Genomic DNA, 20,111 nt, shown 5'->3' with positions numbered 1-20,111 from the left:
GCGTGCTGACACAGGTGTCACCGAACAGCGCAATGTTCTCACCTTCAATTATCTCGCATGTTAAGCGATCACTGTGCTTGTTCACTACGGTACCTCTGTTAAATGTGGGGGGGGGGGGCGCTTTCGCGATATACAATGAATGGCTAACCATTCGTCGAGTGCGTGTTTGACGTTATTATCATGCTCTATTTCCCTATCATTAGCACAACGACCCATGTGACCAACATAAAACTGGCCGCACGTGAGAGGAATCTTGTACACAACATTATGAACGCACTCTATGTATCTGGTGGTATGTTTCTTGTGGCCAACATCTTCACGGTTCATTGCATCAGATGGCCCCGTCAGGCGGCAAATACTGCTTAGTTTTGCGGGAGCAGAAAACACTACACTTACGTTCGCCTTTCGCGCGACTCTCTTCAAGTTACGCGAAACTTTGTGTATATAAGGGACAACCTCAACGTTTTTCTTTCCTGCCCTTGTCAACTTCCTGACTTTTCGCAGCAGCTGCTCGGAATCTTTTGCGTATGGCCTCTGCTACAGACACCATTACTTGATCAGGGTAACAAACCAGGCACACGTGCACACCTATATCGCTAAGCAAAATAACACGCAGGAAAAGCTTTAAACTGTAGATCACCGTAACCTATGGTGTTCGGGGAATGGCTCTACTTGACAAGGAGTGTTTCAAGTAAATTATTATGACACGATGACAACAAGTGCGCATATGTGTTTGGAGTACTGGGTTGAACAGCGCATGTTTTGGCTTGCTGGTACGCCACTGCTTAATTTTTTCTTTCGCAGAAGATTTCTTTATTTAGGCGCGTAAGCATTATATCAGCGCTTTTCAGCCACATGCTGAACGCATAGCGTCTTCTTTCTTTTATTGTGATTTTTCAATGTACGCAGCATATGCTCACATATCATCAGAGCTCGAAGTAGTTATTACGGCTAGGGTAAGTTAATGTGTAGGACATATAACAGGTACCATGAAAGCACAGTAATGTTCGTGACCGACTTGGTATTTTACAGTTGTTATTGGTCATGACATGCATACGTGAACGGCGAATAAGAGCTATAGGCAGCAGGGACGCAGCCGAACGTTCTTCTGGAAGGCGGGTGTTCTATCCTTCTTTGTGTATGTTCGTGTGTTGTCTGTGTATGTGCGCGCGCGTTTGTGTGTGTGTGTGTCTACAAAAAGTGTAAAAACTTCGGGGAGGAGGGTTTGAGCCCCCCTACTCCCACCCATGGCAGCGTTACTGACAGGAGGCACCCTTTTTTACGAGGCATTTAACTCTGCTGTACGATGGCGTCATGTTTCTTAGCGGTGAGACTTGCACCCCAAAGGCGAACTTGAGAACGAAAAGAGAAAGAAGCAGCATTCGACTCACCCGTATCTAGCAAAGCTTCCGATGGTGCGGACCAGGTCGCGCGAGAACTCCATTTCGTCTTCGGTGGGCTCCGGAAGCGCGATGCTGTGGTCACCAGGGTAACGGCCGTACATCTTGATGCTGCGCGTGAGGTCTGCAGAAGTGCCGGCAGTAAATATGATGTCGTCCCCATGCGTAATACCCAGCCAGTCTTCCCAAATTGAGAATGTTGGCTTGTGCGCGAAAAGGAAGCGGTACACATCGTGGCCGTTCTTTGACGCCGCCAGGGCGAAGCTATCCACGGCACACTCGAACACTGCGTCGGTGAACAAACGTCCCAAGTTCGTCTTCCACTCGGTCTCGTTCATATCACCTTTGTCCATACCTTTCAGGTACACGTCAGCCAGCGCTTCGGTCTTGTAGGACGGCACGTCTAACAGGAGGCGCATGAGGATTTTCACTGGCGTCTTGTAATCCTCGGAGATAAGCTCTCTGAGGTGCGGATTTCTCAGGAGCATCCCTTTCACGAACAGTGACCCCTCATTTGGTGTGGTGCTAAGCAGGATTTCCTTTCCGGTCCTGATCTTCTGCCCTTCGGCCAGAGGGTCTTCAGGAAGGAATTCGTCGCCGATCGTCGGAAGGAACAAGAAGCTGGTCAAGGGCAGCTCTCTCGCAATCTTTTCCAAAAGCACATTCGCATCGACGCTTTGTATGCATTTCATGCTTTCTTGCTCCTGTTGCTTCCAAGGGATAGTAGGCTTGTAGCATCCTAGCAAACCCATAGCTCTGTGCGCCACTGCAGGGGTGTTGAGTTTCATCAACGCCAACGCCGAACCAGGTGCGCCACTTTGAATGTACGCCCTTTTGAACAGCCCTCGGCTGACCGGAGATAGCATGTGGAACGTAACAGATACGGCGCCCGCACTCTGACCCCAGATGGTTATTTCTTCCGGATCTCCGCCGAACGCCCTAGCGTTTTCCTTGACCCATTTCATCGCTTCTACCTGGTCGAACATACCGGCATTTCCTTTGTACTCTGGCATATTCGTCTTGAAGAAGCCGAACATCCCGACTCTGTAGTTGACAGTTATGTAAACCACGTCGGCGATGGCAGCAAAGCGATCACCGCGGAAGATGAAAAAGCTCGCGTCACCTGTCAAAAATCCGCCGCCGTAAAAGTAGATGACGACGGGGCGCAACCGACACTCAGTGGAGGTTGGGTCTCCCGAGCACGTCCTTGCACCAGAGGCCTGCCAAATATTGAGGTAGAGACAGTCCTCGGACCTCTTGCCGTAGTCCAGATATACCTTCTCGTCTACCTGCAGCGGCATCTGCATGCACGACGGGGTGTAACTGGTGGCGTTCAAAACTCCCTTCCAAGGTTTCAGCGGCTGAGGCCTCCGGAATCTTAGTTTTCCCAGCGGTGGTTCTGCGAAAGGCACGCCGATGTACCTGTAGATGGTGTTGCTGTCGACGGTGACACGCTGTCCAGCAACGCGTCCCTGCTTTGTCTTGACAATGACGCGCTGATTTTCAACGTCCGCACTGCCAGAGCAAACGCATGGTTCTGCGTTCCAGAAGAGAACCTGGAAAACCACCGACAGGACCACCGAAAGTACGGAGACAGCGCTGTACGGCATCACGTCAGCCACAAAGCACAAGCCCAACTGAAAGGGCTTCATTACCAATATTCATCTTTTAAGGCTCCCTGAATCGGCGTCGGCTTTTTACAGGACGGATGAGAACGGAGCAAGGGAAACGAGAAGGGCAGTGGTGGTAGCCGACCTCAAGCGGCTAGGACGCGACGTCGCAGCGCCCGGAGTACGACAGGAAGAGGCGAGGAGGTCGCTCACAGGTGCTTTCGATTTCTATCGCGGAACGAGACCGTTATCTGGCGTCTATCGTACGTACGCCGTCTGGGCTTCGCCTTTCTCAAGGCTTCCCCCTCGTTCGTGCCTCTGCGGAAGGCAAAAAACGGGACCTTGGCCATTCACATCTCTCGCGTTCATTGCAGCACCAGGCATACGTCACGCTTGACTACAATTCATTACCCCTGAGAGAAAGAAAAAAGCTTGTTTTTTTTTTTTTGCTTCAACAGCAAGGTCTCTACAGGTATTGCTGCGAGGTGCCCGCTTAGCGACGTGCTAATTCTGCTAACGACGTATATGTAAATATATACGGTGTGTTTAGTAACGAGCTAACGACCCATGTAAGTGCTACGACGTGTTTAATAAGAAGCAGGATTTCCGAATACGCATCACAATAAACAGTCCAACGCTGCCACAGGGCATTCCCCCAATCCCTTGAAAGAACGTTAGCGGGTCTGCAATGGAATCGCTAATAAGCGACACGTGACTTTACCATTTCTTTGTTTGCCGCTTGCTTGTATGTGGTATTTTTCTATTTTGCTCATTTTTCAATATTTCTCGAAGGATGGTTCCGTTACACACATGATATACATATTAGCGTACTAATATAACATTCTCGAGATTTATTAAGGTGTTGTAATGATTTTTGTGTGTGAACAGTGAACATATTTATGAAGCATTCACACGTAAATGAAACCAGTTTTTCAGGAAAGTATCATGCACGTCACAATGAGCAACCAGTCAACTCTTCACTGGGCGTGAAGTTCGTAAACGTGATACCTGTTCTAAACATTTGTGCATCGCTTGCGAATGAGACTTGCACAGTTTAAATGTCGGTTGCATTTGCTCATAGCCCATTCTGGCACCTCCATACTATAGTTTATCCAAACAGGATGGATAGGTGGGCTAGTTAGTACTGCATATCTTAGAGAGCGAATGAAGAGCTATAGAAGAAGAAAAGAACACACACACCACACGCACTTCATCCAGCGACTTTTCTTTTGCTCTCCAAGTCTTCTACAAATGTATATTGTTGATCATCTTACGATTTTGGAAGGTCACAGAGCTCTTATAGTTTCCTACTGCAAAGGGGTGCCTAGGCAGCTTGTTCATTCACTCCAAAAATATATAACTAGTCGGCAAGAATTAAAGCAGTAATTGAGAGATTGGAACCACGCAACGTAATCGAGAACAATATGACAGCGAACACAACCGCTAAGCGACTAATCGATCTTAAACCATGAACGCACTAACGCACCGGACACAATGACTGCACCACCTTAGTGTGTCTGGCACTGGCGTAACCAGGGGGAGGGGAGGGGGTACATGCCCCCCTCCTCGAAAATTTTCAATTTAGCATGTGTATATACAGTATTCACAGACACATACAAACGCATGCACGAACCCTGCCTCAAAAAATGTCTGGCTACGCCCCTGGTGTCTGGTACACTCGAGATAGCAGCATGTTCGAGGAGAATTTGCATGCAGCTCATGGAAAACCACTCGAAACCGGCATCGCCGTTCTTAGGTGTACGCACACTTCCTCGCTCAGTGACGCGTTCTTTCGCATTTTCGATTCCAAGACTGTCCATGGTTGAAATTGCTGTCCTCTGATGCCGAAGGACCAAGGAAGAAGGCGAGTGAGAATGCGCCACACGAGTAGAATAGGCGGGCAACACATCAGATCCTTCGATCAGGCGGCCGCGTGGTGTCGTTCTAGCGATCATTAGCGGTTCATTTACACACTCATAACGTCGTCGCCATGTGAGGTAGCACTGTCGACGGTCGCAGCGCACGCTCAATTAGACACGTCAAACGGCTACACTTGACAGCGCCCAAGGATTCTGCGCCACCTTGACGCCCTTCTCGGGTCATTGCTGAATCCACTGAAGGTGAGGACTGTATAAAATCACGAGGTATACACGTGTCTGTGCAAGAAGTGGCAAGTGCGTGGGAAGAAAACATTATTTGTTAAAAAGCGAATTTTCACACTAAGAGAGACATCTCCGATTAACGAAGGCAGCATTGCACAAAGCAAGAACAAAGAACAAAATGGTGGAAATGGTCTGCTGTCATTATGGCCCCGCTATAGCTTCTCTGCAACCTGACTTACTATATATTACATTGTCTGTTGGTTTCATTAGGTTGTGCATAACAAAGAAAACGAGCATGCAGCAAGTTTACAGAAAACGTAGTAACATATACATACTTCACACATGCTTGGCCTGTAGGCGACGCGCAGGAAAAATGTAGACAGTTTACGGCGGCCAGTATACAGTGAACTCTCAATTGAGTGAACTTCAAGGGACCCAAGGAAATAGTTCACTTAACTGAAAGTTCACTAAACTGAATATTCACTAGAATATGGAACAGCATTGGGCACAGCAGACATTAGAGTCAAAAGTGTGAAATGCAATTTATTTTGAAAAGAAATCTGTAATTTTCATTTGGACTGGTGCTCTTAAAGCGCAAGAAGAGACAAAGCTTTCCAGAGAGTCTACGTTTCTGTGCACTGCCTCTGGCACAGCTTGTTGCTGAGACACGAAGTCTCGCAACTTTCTAACATACTGTACCGCCTCGGCTAGAGTTACAGGATTTGAACCTGCCTCAGCCGTTACGACTTCCTCGTCGCACTCTTCTTCTTCTGGTTCCGGACGAACACTCGAAACAATTTCCAAATCAGATAGTTCTGAACAAGTGACATGATCACTGTCACACTGCACATAGTCCTCAAATGCAGCACCACTGTCAGCGTCCAGCTGTGTCGCGCCGCCGCCGATGGATGGGCGATTTAGTGGCGGCTCGCATCGGCTATGCCAGTGCTGCAGTGCACAAAACTTCGTTGAATTGATTTAAAAAATGAGCCTGGGTCCACGGATCAAGTTCATTCAACTGAAAAATTCACTATTCTGAAATTCGTTTAACTGAAAGATTCTTGCATAGAATGCATAAGAAAATCGCCGGGGATTTTCTAAAAGTTCGTTATTCTGAAATATTCGTTAAACCGACGTTCGTACAAGTGAGAGTTTACTGTACTATGAGTTCGAGATAAGAAAGAGCGAACGAGATAAGTAAGCAGGGTTAACCAAGGAACAACGCAGAAAGGCTAGCGGTAATAAGTTCTAACCTCCTCACACACAAGGAAAACAATATAAATGTAATAGAGAAGAACTCACGAAAAACAAACACATTGCTTCAGGGAAAGTACCTTGTCCTTGAGTTGCTCGGATAACAACGCTTACAATGCTTTCCACCATTGATTGGTCATCTACTACTATATATGTACACGTTTATCTAATTCCCTGACTATAGTTGCCATATTTGGCTTCTAGTAAGCTTCGTTTCAGCGATACAGTCACATTTTTTTAAGCATCTCGGTAGGAAACGAGTGCAACCTTAAGCACAATCTATCTAATGTTAAGTGCCATCGCGTGTTGCGCTGCAAGTTCACGATAAGCGCGCCAGTTATTAGCATCTACAACCTGTTATCTAACTCTGCTCTATCGGGCCTCGATTACACGCGACATGAAAAAAAAAAGGAAGTCTGCAACACGCGTAGGAGGGATCTGGCAGTAAAGACACTGCAATTTACTTCACTGCGATCGCGACGAAAGTGCCGAAAGGCTGCGCTGCTATTCAATTACACGAGGCAAGATGGCTCTGTGCTACGTTGCGCGTGTAAGGCGTGCGCATATTTGTACAGTACCTGTCGTGCGCCCTTTGACAAAAAAAAAAAAAGAAAGCTGTACCCAACACCTCCAGAAGTCGCTAGCTAGCGGACACGCTTGTACTTGAAGACGCCGAGAAACAGAAAACTAAGCGAAAGTCCCCGCACGTACCGCGGCAACGGTAACGCGAAGTGTTGCGGCGTGCTGGCGCACAATTAAACCGGCTTGCACGCAGCCTTGCCTATAGGTCCAGATTAAGATCGACTGCCGGCTTCTCAGGCTTTCGACGCCGGGAGTCATAAAGCGTTGCCTTAAGCGGCAGCCTTTGTGTGTGTTTGTGTGCATGTCCCTTTGGAGTGTACTCCTTCGAGAGCCCTACACAAGATCCGCGGCATCAGCAAGGTTGATTCCACCGATCAAGGATTGGCAGGCTCGCGTGCGCTGTTTACATACACCAACGGCTGGTCTGCGAACCACCTACGCTGCAAAACCAAATAAAGCAATAGCGTTTCCGGTCGGTGCACCTATATCTCAATCACGGTTGTATAGTGAACGTGCAACGTTTATATATGGACAGCGAAGCTTTTACGAGCAAAACTGATGAGTTACTGTGATTTATTTTGTTCGCTAAGCACACGTTCAACATTCATACTGCAGAAAAAGAGCACTACCTCCAAGCATCTGATAAGATTGTAGCCTTCCGCATGTTATCCCTCTGTTGTGAAAACTCAGGCTTTCTCTTTAACTTGTATTTGGCTTTTCGCGAGGCGCTTTGAGGTCGCTAGTAACCAATGCAATTTCTCATTCCGCGCCAGGGACGAACAGTTCACAGATCCTTGCTGTAATATAAATATGCAAAGTGCTTCAACTTGGGTCATTTTTCTCTCATGCGCCGACCTCGCTGCCCTCGTCTCCCTTAAAACAATGTCCGCCACCTTCGAATCCACCATTGACATCGTCTGCAGAAAGAGCGACAATTTTCAATCATTCAGGAAGCTAAGAGGGAGGAGTTTGTATGTATGTATGTATGTATGTATGTATGTATGTATGTATGTATGTATGTATGTATGTATGTATGTATGTATGTATGTATGTATGTATGTATGTATGTATGTATGTATGTATGTATGTATGTATGTATGTATGTATGTACGTATGTACGTACGTACGTACGTACGTACGTACGTACGTATGTATGTATGTATGTATGTATGTATGTATGTATGTATGTATGTATGTATGTATGTATGTATGTGTATGTGTACACACTCAAGTTGCTAAAGCTTTCTGGTGTGTTACTCAGCACTTACTACATGCATACATACACACGTATACGTGCTCTGCATAACTTCGTCTACAACTTCGCACCTTTGTCAGAGGCATCAGAACATTTTTAAGAAGGTTTATGCACAGTGAATACCCGATCGAAAAACCGGAGAAACAATGTTAACCAGCAAATAAACAAATAACAAGTAAGACTAAACTAAAAACTAAACAAATAAAAGTAAGCGGCGTTCGCGCGACATTCGCGCGACACTAAAGTGCGCGGTAGATAGCCATGCCGAATGGCATGGCCACATGAAAGAACAAGGGGCTGATTTTAGCATCCTCTTTGTTCCTTAGTGTTCATTGTCACTGGCCGGCCACTTTTTGCAGTGACATGCCCATCTCGTTATTGTGGCTTGAACGTCCTCTTAATACCAATTGCAGCGTAAGAGCTATTTGCGAGTACGGGCCCACGGTCAGTATCCACAAAAAACTCTGATGTCAGCAACTGGTCGTAAGAAAGAATACCAGCCAATCCTGATGCTAGACATATCATTTGCGAAGGCACCTGGTCAATGGTGAAGAGCACGTACGGAAGAAAAGCTTCGCGAACACGACCTTAATTTCGGCATCCAAAATATGCATTATACTATTTCTGACTAATGTGTAATGAACATAGGTGCGCCCATCCCTTACGTAATGCCCTAAGGTTGTGGGACACTATTGTGAAACAACAAATCACTTTATACAGATAAGTTGTTATTTCAGAAATCTGTTGTCACTAATTTCGCTATCAAAGATTGATTATTCGAAGGAGAAATAAAGCTCAAAGTTTGATGTTTGAATTTCGAGGCGAAATTTGAGCAGTTGAACTTCAGTGTGACGTCACGAATTTAAGTCTTCTTGCTCACTTCGGCCGCGGCCGTGATTCGATCCCGCGACCTTAGCGTAAGCAGTCGAGCACCATAACCACGAGACCACCGCGGCGGTGCGCACTCTTCCACATCGCCAGCTACAGTAAAACCTCGGTGATACGAATCTCGCGGGGTTACCAAAAATATTCGTATCATCCGAAATTCGTATTACCAAAAAACATGGAAAATTAGTATGCGACAAAAGAAAGTTGGCATACGTTTTGATTCAGTGTTTCTCAGGGCCGCAGCGACGTCATGAACAGCCCTGAATGATTGCCAGTAAAGTTTTTAAACGTCAACGATCATACTTGTACTCGTAAATGTACGGTGCATGCGCGCGTGTGTAATTAATGAACCAGATGTGTTGTGCCCCCTGACCGCTAGTAGTCCCTTCCTAATCCTACTACTCTTTTCTGCATGACGCGAGAGTACTGCGGCGAAAGTGACTTAAGAAGCGCTCTGCACACGATAGATAGAGGCCAAGCTCATTCGCCAAGACCATCCGCTTCGTCTCCTGGGGTCTTCGTCCACCTTTAATGGGACTTCACTGCGGACCCGCAGCCCAAGTTTCAGTCTTGTTTCATAGAACGTCTGATTGCGGGGACATGGCTTGCATCTACATGGCAGGCACGTGTTAACACAATACAAAGACGCTGCTGCCTCAAGCACAGCAGCATGCGTCAACGCGTCGGGAAAAAAAAACCCCAACGTCAACTTCATCTGTAATCTACACGCGAAGGCGCTTAAAGGCCTCCAAGATTCGCCCGCACTATCTCGAAGGCAACGACGCACCGTGGATGGTCGCGAAGCGCGCATGCCCGCGCCCGCGCGTGACTGCCGGGTCTTCCGCGACAGCGCGGGCAGCACCTGTTCGTACCTGTGCGCTAGCGTACGTTCGTATCAAACGTCGCGGGGCGCAAATCGGTTCACAACAACCGTACTCCAATAGAGTGCAGGCTAATGGGCCTTGGCCGGGACCACAGAAAAATTCGTATCACCCCGAAATTCGTACGAGCCGTGATCGTATCACCGAGGTTTTACTGTATATCTGTGAGCCCTTTGACAGGCAGGCCTCGGGTTGACGCGCTAAGTTTTACTGAACCTAAACTGAAACGCTGTGGAATATGCGTATGCAGATGCGCAAGTGCGGTGTACGCCCTGTTCCCCCATGCGCTCCCGATGACCCTGTTTTCGTAAACACGTCTCGGGCAAGTGAAACTTGTTCACTGCGATGGTCCTAGCTGGCACTGGTGTCAACATTCGCGCTTCTCGGTAAACACGCCCAGCGCGTTCTCCTTTTTTTATGGATGGGAGCCCGTCGCGAAGAAAAAGAAATGACAAGAACAAAAAGACGGAAAGGCAGGAAGCGGAGCCGGTTCTTCTTGAGAGGGTGAAGCCTCAAGACGTGACGAACGGTGTGGAAAAACAACCTATTGCAACGAAAAAAACGACTGCATGTGCCACGGATAATGAAAATACCCGAAAAAAAAAGTGTTCTGTGAACACTGCGGTCTCAGAAAAAGTACAACTGACGCAACTAGCCGGGCTTGGGCGTTTAATAATGATCATAATTTTGGCGTTTTACGTAACAAAATAACGATATGGTTACGAAGCACGCCGCAGGGGGGAGTGTGTATTAATTTTTACCAGCAAGGGCTCTTTAACGTACACCTAAGTCACTTCGCATTTTGCTCCCATAGAAATGCGGTCGCCGTGCGCCGTGGCCGGGAATCGAACCCGCGTCCTCGAGCATAGCAGTGCGACACCTTGGTCGCTAAGCTGCCACCTAGGGCGCTTATGCTGAATGTGTTTCACTCAGGGGCGTAGCCAGGGGGGGGGGGGTTGGGGGGGTTCAACCCCCCCTCCCGAAATTTTTCAGTTTTTCTTGCGTATATATACACGCGCACATACAAACGCACGCACGAACATACATAAAGTATGGTTGAACCCCCCCCGAAAAAAATTTCTGGCTACGCCCCTGGTTTCACTCCAAGTTATAAGCGGAATTATGCTGATGCTGATTTGAGGACAACCTTAAAGGGACACTAAAGGCAAATATTAAGCCGACGTTGATTGTTGAAATAGCGGTCCAGAAACCTTGTAGTGCTACTTTTGTGCCAAGGAAGTGCTTATTTTGAAATAAAATCACGTTTTAGTGGTCCGCATCGCGTTAGCGCACTTCAAATCACCCGCCTGAAAGCCGTCTTTCTCACGTCACATGTTGCCGTGCCCAACGTTGCCCGCCTTTACTGCGCGGTGGCGTGCACTGGCGGCGTGCACCATTCGGGCATCCGGCAACATCACATGCATGCGGCATTTTGTCGAACTTTCTTTCAGAGCGACTTTCACGAGCGCGCAAAACGCACGCGGCAGTACGCGATACCGAAACTACCACTGAGACACGACCGCGTGAGCGAAGCGCAGTTCGGCGAAAACGGAACCTTTGAACCACGCGCGCCGTTCCCCATGGCAACGTCAAAGAGGTTCTTTTTTTCATGAATCAAACAGAAACAAACAAGCAGCATTTTATTACGTTTCTTGATCCACGGGAGGTTCTTTTTTTTTTAATGCAGCTAGTTTGATTACGAGTGATTAATTGTAGTCGGACTCTCTCACGTCATCGGGATCATTTCCAAAATGTGCCGCTCATGGCGCTCATCGTGTGATACGTTTAGCTAACTTCTCAATAAGTAGGGCACTGCTGTTGATAATATTGCTGTTTTAGACGTTTTCATATATTGAGCTTTCACTCTGACATAAATTGTAATTTGCCTTCAGTGTCCCTTTAACGAATACACATTAAAGTACAAATGAGATACACACAGGCTCTGATGGAGAGGATGCTGGCCTAATACAAGATTGAGTGGGTTATTATGAAAGGGGAAGGCGCAAGAAACAATGAGGACAATTATAACGTTAGAATAATTTGAGTAAGCGCGAATGCTACGCGTATGGGCCGGTGCAAAACCCATTTCTTTGCTCACAAACTGCTTCCGCAGTAAAACAGTCATCATCATCATCATCATCATCAGTCTGCTACGCCCACTGCAGGGCAAAGGCCTTTCCCATGTTCCGCCAATCAACCCGGTCCTGTGCTTTCTGTTGCCACGTTATACCTACAAACTTCTTAATCTCATCTACCCACCTAATTTTCTGTCTCCCCCTCACGCGTTTGCCATCTCTTGGAATCCAGTCAGTTACCCTTAATGACCACCGGTTATCCTGCCGACGTGTTACGTGCCCGGCCCATATCCATTTCTTCTTCTTGATTACATTTGTTCGAATACGATGAAACTTCACGTGAGTGACCGTACTCTGAGCACAACTCGCCAGCTCGCCTCTCGGCCCGCGTCGGGAGTCTCTATATGTTCTCTTCGATGTAAACCCCCTATGGGGGCCTCTCGTAACAAGGATGTTGCAATGAGTCAACCGGAGTTTTCCGGTTGTTCCGGTAACGCAACTTACGGCCTAATAAAAAAACTGCACAACGCCAGTTTGAATCCTTCTGAAGTCTCGGTAACTTGCGTTCGACAACTGAAGGTGGCGCTCCGCGAACCCAACTTGCAGGAATAGATCTAAAGTCGAAGGCCGTGACCTAGGCGCTGAAGGCGAACTGATCTTGTCGCGACTGGCGCCGCGGCCAGCGAGGCTGTCCTTGCGTAGCGATATGGTCGTCCCTTTCCATCATACAGTCCATGTTTCCCAGGTGTTTTCCGAGGAATGTTATCTGTAGTTCGCTCTTACGTTCCATCTTTCGTTACTTTTCTCGTTCTTTCTTTTCGTTCGTTCCAAAACAAGAGTGCGCATTAGCGATTCATTCAGATTTTCTCTGTAGCGCATTACTTTAGTTATTACGTACCGGTTGCTCAGCTGGGTATTTTAGCTGTGAAATGTGCGAACCTCGTCATCTGTATGAAGTCAGAAACAGTGGCGGAATTCTAGGACATCGTGTCTGCGAGAGTTAAAAAATTATATATTTACCACCATGCATTACGAACTATTCTCTCAGCAGTAATTGGCTCTTGGTTCGAGTACTTTATTTATTTATTTATTTATTTATTGATTTATTTATTTATTTATTTATTTATTTATTTATTTATTTATTTATTTATTTATTTATTTATTTTTAATACTTTCAAGGTAGATACAGTACATTACGGAGGGGAGGGGTAAGGACACTATTTTTCTGAAATAAACAGCAAAGTAGTAAGGCAAAAAAAAATGCATAAAAATCAATGTAGTGAGTACAGTGGCAATGTGCAAATAACAACGAAAACCAAAAGATGGCACTGATATAAACACCGGCAATATGGATTTCAAAGGTCAATTTAGTGAATGCAGCGGGAATGGGTAAAACTAAACGAAGTAAAATAACACGTGCTGGTTCAGGACACAAACAGCAAAATGTAAGAACCTTACAGCACTAGATCACGCTAGCAAAAGCACTCTTAAAAATCACTGGATCGCGTACGCTCAATGTAATGATGACGGCATGTTATTCCGTTCAACAGAGGTTTTAGGTTGTATCATTGTGCTATGTATCACGACACGAAGTACTAGTGGGGATGCTACCTTTAAATCACTTTTTTTTTAAGCATTGCTGAAAACGCGCATGTACCAATCCAAATGAGTACACCCAATTACGGTTCTTCTCTCTCTCTCTCTCTCTCTCTCTCCCACGCGCGCGCTTTCCCAAGCATACGATGGTGCAAGGTATTGATAGTTCTGTGGTCTGTAAACAAAGCACGAAATGAAACTCTTTTCTGGTGTATTTTTTTTTCTTTTGCGTTTTGTTCGCTTTGCGAACGAAAGCGTAAAAACATAATATTTACGTGCAGTAGTTTCCTCCTCAAGCATCATTCCAAAGTGATTCTTGCGTCGTCGCGCATAAAAAGCGCTTACTGCTTAACATGGCATTCATTCGCGAGGTCTATGCGATTTTTCTACGCTTCAAGGCCTGCGGGAATCGCTTTGCGTTTTTTCTTGAGAAGTAGATTCAGCTGGGACCCGCTCCGGTAGTCTTTCTAGCACGATATTTTGTAATGACTAAAAGGACGATACAAAATCTTACAGAATCAGCGGCATCATTATCATTTAATCACGCCCTCTTAAAACCGTCATTTTCCTGTCGCGGGTGGCTGCACCATAAGTACCAACTATTTAAAAGCTCGTTAAGCAAGCCGAGTCAGCGAGAAATGGCCGCGTGCATTTCCTGCTCAGTCAACGACAATTTGGACGGCACATGCGCGTGCGTCTGCCTAGAAATATTGTGGTTATTAACATACGGTCGCAGTGCGCAGGGTAGTGAACTCCGCGCAGTATAATAATAATTTTGGGGGTTTTACGTCCCAAAACCATGATATGATTATGAGGGACGCTTAGCGGAGGCCTCAGGAATTTATATCTGATGTTCTTTTACGTGCACCCAAATTTAAGTACACAGACCTCTAGCATTTCGCGTCCATCAGTATGCCACCGCCGCGGCCGGGATTCGATCCCGCGACCTTCGGGCCAGGAGTCCAGCACCATAAGCACCAGACCACCACGGCGGGTGACTCCGGATAGTGATATGCAGTACAGTGAAGTTGTGACCCACACTGTAAATAATTTTAAACCCTTAATGAGATTTCTAACATTTAAAAAACGAACGCTTTTGCGAAGCAGATATTTGCAAAAATGTTGGTGTGTTTCCCTTACCAAAGCAAGCTTTTCATTTCCGTAAGAATGCCTAAAGCACCCTTTCGGTGTTGTGGGCTTTCCATACACCTGTTCTTTGTACATGTCAGGTGCCACGGTGCTAATAACTGCATGTTATCATGACATCTGCTGTTGTGACGTCGGACAACTTTTTATCTATCATGGACAATAAGTCGAATGCGATACCTTATTGGAAAAAGCGTCACTGATCTACTGCCACAGTTGTGTGCATGTGATAACGTATGTTTCAGAATGTACTACGCGAGAGCTGTGTTGGTGGCGCTACGAGTGTCGGTGCACTCTGACAGTGGCACCTGCTTTTGGATTACCGCTGCCTAATGAATGCATGGTACTCTTCGGCGAGAAGAATAACACAATTCGTAAAGATATCAGATCACGTATACAAACAATTAAGCAGCGTTGAGGATAGAAGTGCAACGACGCGCAACATGAAAAATACATTGTAAATCACAAATTTTAACCAGACTATTTGCTCAGAATTACCAGTCGTCGAAGGATGATAATTTGTGTTGATTTTGCAAACAGCGCGTTGTAATTTCATAAAGAAATTCGTGGTATATACATGATAACTATCGAGTACGCTGCGCACTAGCTGTGCGTCACTATTTATTACGTTTACTGCGGTTATACATGGCTACTTGCGAGTGCCCACATGGCCAATGCATCCCAACAAAAGGCTTGCGCGCCCTAGACCATAACGGCGCGCCGCCGGGAAGCGAGAGTCAATACACATCAATGGGAGACAGCGCAGTTTTCAATGGGTCTCTGCGCATGACGCCGTTGCTGAAAGCGCGCAGACCTGCGGAACGCCCGAAATTCAAGTGCGTCCTTCAAGTTATGAAAGACCGACACGACGCGGACTTGCAGCTTCTAACAGGAAGAAGTGCGCGTAAGGAAACGTGGCGGGCCTACAAGACAAACTCAGATCGCCGAGTTACGACATAGCTCTGTCGTAGACGTGAATGAAGTCATCAAAACGAGGGCAGCCAATCACGTTATGTGGGCATGGGTATGGCGCGCACGTGCGCGCGCAAGCGTACGCCGGGCGATCGCAGCGCCAAGAGACCGTCAGCGCTTATAAATTACGCTTGCATACGCGCAAGACAACTCGTGCGAGGTCACCAGTCGCTGCCCTCAGGCTCTTTAGTCGAGACGGAACGTTCGTACGCCGTTTTAACAAACGCACGCGAGAGAAGAGCGATGCGTGATGCTCTCTCCTTCCTTGGCGACTAGCTTGGCGCGACGGAGGCCATTGCCTCCGGTCAAGACGATCACACGGTGCATGGACTAGATGCGACGGAGCCATCTCCCAAGTTGCAGGCAGTCTCGACTAGACAGCCTGAATATAACATCGCGCATAAGCATTCGTGGGTGGCGGCTTCGGAAGGACCAAGACGTTCGCAACCACGTGGGTTCTGTGGAATCGGATGACCGCAAGAACAATTCCGTTTCTCTCTCGTGGAAACACCCAGCAGAGAAGACTCCGCCGACGGCAATCACGTCCACACAGCAGACTCAGTGACGCACGCGCGTGGCCGGCTTTTTCTCCCGCGGCAAAAAAAGAGTGGCCTCGGAGAGTGGTGAAATATCGGCTCGCATATCGAAGTGTAATTGATGCACGACCCGTTATATATCCTGTTCGATGTGTTCGCGCTTTCCGAAGGTTCGTGAACAACATTACGTAGTGTCCTTCGGTCCCTTACGTGCGCAACGAGGAACAAACTTTGGTCACATGAAGTAACTCGCCGTGGCTTCAATGTTTTAAAAAACACAAATTGATGCGCTTCATATGAACTTCGCGAATTGGCACGTGACATATATATATATATATATACGCGATCTGTACGTAGTATACAATCGTTCCTTGAGTGCTCCACAGTACTTTTCCAGCGCCTGTATCAGGAATCGAATGGCCTTCTAAAGCAACTTGAAGGTTGCATATTACCGAAGTACTCGGAATCGGCATCGCTGCCTCGTGCAGGACCCTCATGTTGACGTCGTCATACGATGGGTAAAGTGAAAATGGCACACATTACCCTGTTCGTAAGTGACCAGGAAAATAAAAACCCACATTATATGTATAAAAGGACAAAAAAAAGAGGTTACAAAAGCTCCCCCGATTGTAACACGGTCTGCAGTAGTATTTTTTTTATTATTATTACGGACTTCCACTAAATTTTTATTTATATTTCTCCCTCAGTAAGCTACGTCCCATTTCTTCTGTACGCCTAATTTCACTTGCTATAAGACTGTTAAAGCCTTATTTACTTTGTTACTTCTCTGATCATTGGCATTAAAGTCTTTCGATGTATCCAACCATTGTCTCTACGTCCAAAAACATTAGCAATAACAATAACGAATGCGTGGTAGCATAACTCTTGATTTCGCCATGATAAATAACATTGCGATATATATATATATATATATATATATATATATATATATATATATATATATATATATATATATATATATATATATATATATATATATATATATATATATATATAGTAAGCGTATCCCTTCAATAGGTGATACTTTTTTTTTCACGATGCGCAACCGCAAACGGTCTACGTGTGACGCATACCTAATAAGATAGCCGAAGGGTAGTTGCACGGAATCAGCGAACATGCTTCTTAAGCGCAAGGAAAATTAAACTTACCCATTTTTGATGAAAGCAGCCCATGTCTGCATAAGCTCCTCGCTGAACTGCACCTCTTCGGGAGTCGTCACGAAGTCCCTGATAACGGGGTCACTCATGCCGGCAGTGATTTTCTCGAACTCTTTCCTCTGCGCTTCGATCACACCCCTCGTAAAGGGAAGCTCTTCGGCGTGGGTTACCTCGTCCGAGAAGTTGCCGAGAAAGCTGGCCTTCGGCTTGTGCATGAATGCGTAGTGGTAGACAGGAACCTTCTTCCTTGTCAGGACGTCGGCGAATAGTTGACTAGGACAAGTGAAGATGATGTCGCCGAACACGGCGCTGGCGATAGCCTTGAGCTCATCCTCCGAGAGTTCATCTTTGCCTTCCATGTAGGCGAGGGCAAGATTGTGAGCATCGCGGGTGGGCATGTGATGGAAGAAGCTCCTCAGTACAGTTCGCATAACGGTCGGGAAGTTGCTCTGGATAAAGTCGGTCTGGCTGCCGAACTTCTTGTGAATGACGTACGCGAAGAGCAGACCCTCGTTCTTGGTAAGTCCGAAGAATACCTCCTTGGCGTTTATTGAGTACGTATCGGGGTCCGATGGGTCCAAAGGCATGAACTGGCTGTGCACTCTGGGAAAGTACAGGTAAATCTTCATGCCCAAACCTTCCTGCGCCGCTTGGAGCAACTCCTCAGCGTCCTTCTTTCGCAAGCACCTGATCATATCGTCTATCTGCTGTTCGGCCGGTCTCGACAGGTCGTAGCAGCCAGCTACGTTGGCTACAGCTATCATTTGGGCCGGTCCGGACGCATGGTGCAGGCCAACGGTCGACAGCGGACTTCCGCTCTCCATAATGACACGCCGGAAGAGACCTTTGCTCATCGGAGATATGGCGTGGTAGCCCACCGAAATGGCACCGGCACTCTGGCCTCCGAGAGTGACCATTTCTGGGTCCCCGCCGAAATGGCGAATGTTGTCCTTAACCCAGCGAAGCGACATGACCTGGTCGAGCAGCCCCATGTTGCCAGGCATCTCCTTGTTACCGGCGTCGAGGAAGCCGAAAATGCTCACCCTGTAGTTCATTGTCACGTAGATGACGCCCGTTGAGGCAACGAAGTGGATGCCGTCGTAGATGAAGAGCGAAGCGTCGCCCACAGCGAAGCCGCCCCCGTAGATGTAGACGAAGACCGGAAGGTCGCGGCAGTCACTGTCCTCGCACGATGCCGGTCGCCAGACATTCAGTGTCAAGCAGTCTTCGCTGACGGGCTGCATGTTGGCCATCTTCAGAAGCGGCGAATAGGATGAATTGTCTTCCTTCGGTTTTACCTGCACGCACGAAGGCCGCTTAAAGGTGGCATTGTAGATCCCCGACCAAGGCTCGACAGGAAAGGGCTCCCTGAAGCGGTAGTCGCCCAGAGGCGGCTTAGCATAGGGGATGCCGTAGAACACGTCCACTTCCTTGCCCCTGTGCAAAACACGACGTCCCATCACGCTACCTGTCGAAGTCTTCACGACAGGGTTGAACCCCAGAGCGTGCTGTGACAGGGCCAAGGCGGTGAGCAAGAGCGACGCGACGTAGGCGATGCACGTCATGTTCCGGATAGACTGAGCTTTTCCGTCGCGAGATGCTCCGAACACACACAAAGCTTTCTGAGGTCCCAAACCACAAGTGCGGCCATTTACGGCACGGGGTCCCTTCTTATAGAGAAGAGCCCGAACGCCATGTGGCCCGCTAGCGTCCAATTGGAGAGTCCGCCGGTCCGACCTTGACAGTCAAGAGGCAACCGCGCCCTTTCCCACTCGACGCGCCAGCCGAGACGGGGCGAGTACGGCGACGGAGGAGGGGATGGTTCCCGGCGGTGTGAACTGACTTGGCACGGGGCGCTTATTTATTTGCTATTTGTTTCCTTATTCGACAGCGATGACTCTCTCTCCGGGATTTCTCTTTCTTCCTTCCCCTTTTCAGCGGTGGTACGGAGCAACCCGACCGAATCGAACAGGTCGATCCAAAGTACGGCTTTACATGTATACCATGTTGATTACAGGCCCTCGCTCTGAGCCCCCGAAAATCGGCTCGCGCATTAACCTTACCCTTATCGCCCCTAATAGCTTGCTTGTACTTGTGTCACGCGTGGTACTAATTGGCGGCAGCATTCGTGTGGTATCGACGTAATCGCGTCAGATACAGGGTGTGAGGCGAGTGCAATTTCGTCCTATTTCATGTACTTGTTTGTCGCGCCCGCACGTGCCCTGCTCACGATGCAACGCACATATATGATCGTCGAGCATGCGTCGTGCTGCTTGCGTCCGAACGCGCATGTATACGTACACACCGCTAACGAGGAGGGTGCTCTGTCCACGTGCTCTGTGTGTGGGGTACCGGCCAAATTTCTGTGCCTATGCAGGCGAGACGTATTTAGTGGCGGAAGACGGCGTCGGAAAATATATCGGCGGTCAAGCAGACAGGCACGTGTCGAGTTTTGTCTCCAACTGGCGACCGAACGGGCGTATGCTTACGTGTATAGATAAGCATCCCCCTCGTGTCTGGCACGAGAAGCATGTCCTCTCCATCCACTCTAATTTAAAAAAAAAACGAAGGAAAGAACACACGGGAGTCGTTTGAAGGTTTCTGCACATTCTTGGTTTACCTTCTTGTGTGAACTT

At 47.5% G+C, this 20,111-nt stretch overlaps 1 protein-coding gene across 2 annotated transcripts in view; it reads right to left on the bottom strand.

The window, feature by feature from the left end:
* LOC119393270 (acetylcholinesterase-1) overlaps nt 1-19,116 on the bottom strand; it is a 70,379-nt gene extending 51,263 nt beyond the window's left edge. Inside the window, exon 1 of one of the 2 annotated variants that reach the window (XM_037660203.2) lies at nt 17,467-19,116. In XM_037660203.2, the coding sequence (XP_037516131.1) occupies nt 17,467-19,040 (1,574 nt within the window). In that variant the 5' untranslated portion in view covers nt 19,041-19,116. Of the gene's footprint in view, nt 1-1,391; nt 3,085-17,466 lie in introns of those variants that run through there. The other variant, XM_049416177.1, reaches the window with a different exon arrangement.
* Between the last annotated feature and the right edge of the window lie 995 nt (nt 19,117-20,111).

Source organism: Rhipicephalus sanguineus, chromosome 5 (genome assembly GCF_013339695.2).
Source record: "Rhipicephalus sanguineus isolate Rsan-2018 chromosome 5, BIME_Rsan_1.4, whole genome shotgun sequence".
NCBI lineage: Eukaryota > Metazoa > Arthropoda > Arachnida > Ixodida > Ixodidae > Rhipicephalus > Rhipicephalus sanguineus.
The sequence above is the reverse complement of the archived record's forward strand: the minus strand, read 5'-3'. Positions and strand labels throughout refer to the sequence as shown.